The sequence below is a fragment of the Nicotiana tabacum genome, chromosome 15, assembly GCF_000715075.1.
Source record: "Nicotiana tabacum cultivar K326 chromosome 15, ASM71507v2, whole genome shotgun sequence".
Taxonomy (NCBI): Eukaryota; Viridiplantae; Streptophyta; class Magnoliopsida; order Solanales; family Solanaceae; genus Nicotiana; species Nicotiana tabacum.
Genome location: NC_134094.1, coordinates 16,615,497 through 16,618,728, shown reverse-complemented (window position 1 = coordinate 16,618,728; position 3,232 = coordinate 16,615,497). Strand labels below are relative to the sequence as shown.

Sequence of the window (3,232 nt, the reverse complement as noted above, 5' to 3'; positions counted from 1 at the left end):
GTCATGAATTACAGCATAAAGACTTATAGCCTTATCTTCATTTTCTTCCTCCGTATCACTTTCACTCTCCTCCACTCAATTTATCACATTGGGCAATCCTTAACCATGTGATCTAGCTTGCTACACTTGTAGCACCCATCATAATTAGCTTTGTCAATCTGCTTAGGTTTACCACTGGTCTCTCTCTTAGATGCATTTTTGGAGTTCTTCATGAAACTCTTGAACTTAGCAAACATTGCTAGGTCAGGATCATCACTGTCAGATTCATCTTCCATATACGCCTTAAGGACCAAGGCCTTATCTCTATTTGGTTCTTCCTTGTGTAGTTCTATCTTTCTCATTTGATGAGTCATTAAGTTTCCAACCAACTCATCAAGTGAGATTTTGTCCAGCTCTTTTACTTCCTGGATCGCTGTGACTTTTGATTCCCATGAAGCTGGAATAATCCTTAGAACTTTGCTGACCAACTCTTTTGAGGCAAATACCTTTCCATGTGATTTCAATTCATTAGTTATTATGGTAAACCTAGTAATCATCTTCTGGATGGGCTCAGACTCCTTTATGGATAAGAGATCATAGTTTCTCATAAGTAGTTCTATCCTTGATCTCTTCACTTGGTTTGTTCCTTCATGAGCAGTTTGGAGTACATCCCATATCTCCTTTGCATTAAAGCGCACATAAATTCTGTTGTACTTATCAAGAACAAGTCTACATATAAGGATTTTCTTAGCCTTTGCATTCTTCTCCGTCATTCTGCAATCTGTTGCCACAAATTCAGAGGGGTCCTTAGGAACTGTTTCATTTTGTGTTTTTTTTAGTAGGAGTCAATGGACCTTGGTTCACTATGGTCCATAGTTCATAGTCTTCAGCTGTCAAGAAGTCTTCCATTCTTGCTTTTCACCAACTGCAATATTTTCCATTGAGCATGGGTGGTCTTGTAGTTGATTGTCCTTCATTTATTCCGAGCGGAGCACTCATCTTGCTTCCAAGATCTCTCTAGGTGTTAGCCTTGTGTGTGAGAGAACCTACTCTTATATGAATTGTTAGTTTGAGTACCCGTATGAATTACTAAAGAACTTGGTTCTATACAGTGTTCCTTAAATGTGAAATAAAGTAAACACATCAATTTTTACGTGAAAAATCATCCGGCTCAAAAGGTACAAAAACCACGACCTATTGCGTAGGATTTTCAACTTCAACTTCACTAGAATAATGAGCCAAAATATATCAATTACAAGACTGTAATTCAATACTCTCCAGTACTCCTACTACGACCTTTTGATTTACAAGTTACACTAACTTGTAAAGCAAACACTCACTGCAACTTACTAATTGTTTGTGACAGTTTGATTACAACTCAATTTCCTAAAACACATTCACTAGACCGACTCAAGAAGAACACAACAGTGGTACTCGACTAGAGTGTGCAAAATGTAGTTCTTCGGTTGATGTGTAATAGGATAATCACAGAAGTCCAAAATAGATAGTATTTAAACGCCTGGACTTGAAGATCTTCTGGGAGTCCTATTCATAGTCAGCTTCTCGTTTGATAGGACTCCTACTTTTTAGGACTCCACAAGTTTTGGTACTCTTGTCTCTTAATAATTTATTCTTATCTTATTAGGCAACAACCCTTATCATATGTAGCAGCCTTTTTCCACCAAACTCGGACCTGAGTAACTTTGAGATAAAGTTATTGTCTTGCACAGACGAACAATCATCAACCCCAGGAGCTGGTCCTTTACCCTGAGGAGCTAGTTCTTAGAACAGTTAAGCAGCGTTGAGGACCTGGTTCTTCGGACGTTGCATCTAAAAACACTTTGTTAATCATCAAAATTTCTATACTAAACATACATTGTCGGGTGTACTTTTTTGTTCCGTTATTCGCATTAGAGTCCCGATTCATACTGATTTCCATTGTATAATGCTCATTAAAAGAAGAAGCGCTCCTACCAAGATTTTGTTCATATACAGAACTCGAACAAAACCTCTTATTAAGGGTAGTGTTGCTTATCAGGCGGATCAGACCAATATTTAGGGTTAACGACTCGGCTTATCAATTATCGACTTTTAAATGTACTAATTTGCTAGCAACCCGATAAGATATTGGTTGATTCGATATCGGGTTAGCAATTATCATCGATCGAATTAGACGGTTTATCGAATAAATCTAAGAGAAAGACAATGAAAATGAGATCAGTACAATCTACTTCTAAAATCACGTGTACAACTATTACTTAATGCTCATTCATTCAGCGGTGATAATACAGAAACAAAAGTTCAAGGATGTCATCTTTGCTGGAAACAAAAGTACTATCTTTTGTAATAAAATAGAGAAACAAAAGTTCAATTTTCATCATCTTTACTGGAAACAAAAGTTTTAATAATACCAAGGAAACTACTTTGGAGTGTGGTTGCTCGTTATTTTAAAGAAGTACGCCTTTACTGTTAATAACTAATGATAGATACTTTATATACATAAGGGTAGAAATATAAATATAATAATGTTAATGAGTTAATAATTTAGTTGATAAGAAAATTGAGTAATTCGTGTCGATAAACTTTTATTCTAAATTTTAATCCGTTTGCCCAGTAAGCTAATTTTACGATTAAGTTATCAGTTACAATTTGATTTTGAACGGTCCTAATTAAAGGTAATGGATCCTACCGGTCTCACAAAATCCTAGACTATTTTAACTTTTGTCTTTTTGATTTGCTAAAGGATGTTGGTAAATAGTACAACTAGTAGGAAGAGAGAAAATTATTTTCCTTCAGCAAATGCGCTAACTTCCTCATCTGTAATAGGAGTTAACTTCTTTGTGCTAAATCACACTGAAAAACTGACTTCACCTATCTTGATCTCCTCTATTACTCTTCTCAATGCTCATGGCTATATATATATATATATTTCTATTATAAAGAAGAGAGAAGAGGAGGTCGACCAAGGGCTGACCAAGGGCATTATGACCATTTAAAAATATAACTGCATTGTTTGCTTGTATGGTAGGCTCAAAAGCTTGGTTGTAGCCTATGGGTTCCTAATGACCGAAAAAACAAAATCAATGTGGCCCTAAGCTATTGAATTCTTCAGGTGAACCCCACTTCCTATCCAACCTTAACTTGCTTCTTTAAATACACCACTTGACTACTATTACTTTTTTTTTGTTTGAAAGTAGATTACTTCTCTATTCGCACTTTCACTGTTTAAAAAATATTTTTTTCAATAAGTATT

At 35.6% G+C, this 3,232-nt stretch overlaps 1 protein-coding gene across 1 annotated transcript; it reads right to left on the bottom strand.

The window, feature by feature from the left end:
- Positions 1–83: 83 nt before the first annotated feature.
- On the bottom strand, positions 84–752 carry LOC142169538 (uncharacterized). Its single transcript, XM_075231408.1, has one exon. It carries the CDS (start codon positions 750–752, stop codon positions 84–86), a length of 669 nt encoding a protein of 222 aa, XP_075087509.1.
- Between the last annotated feature and the right edge of the window lie 2,480 nt (positions 753–3,232).

What these genes read in the sequence shown, in the direction of transcription:
- LOC142169538 (XM_075231408.1), bottom strand. Translation starts at nt 752, where the DNA reads ATGACGGAGAAGAATGCAAAGGCTAAGAAAATCCTTATATGTAGACTT.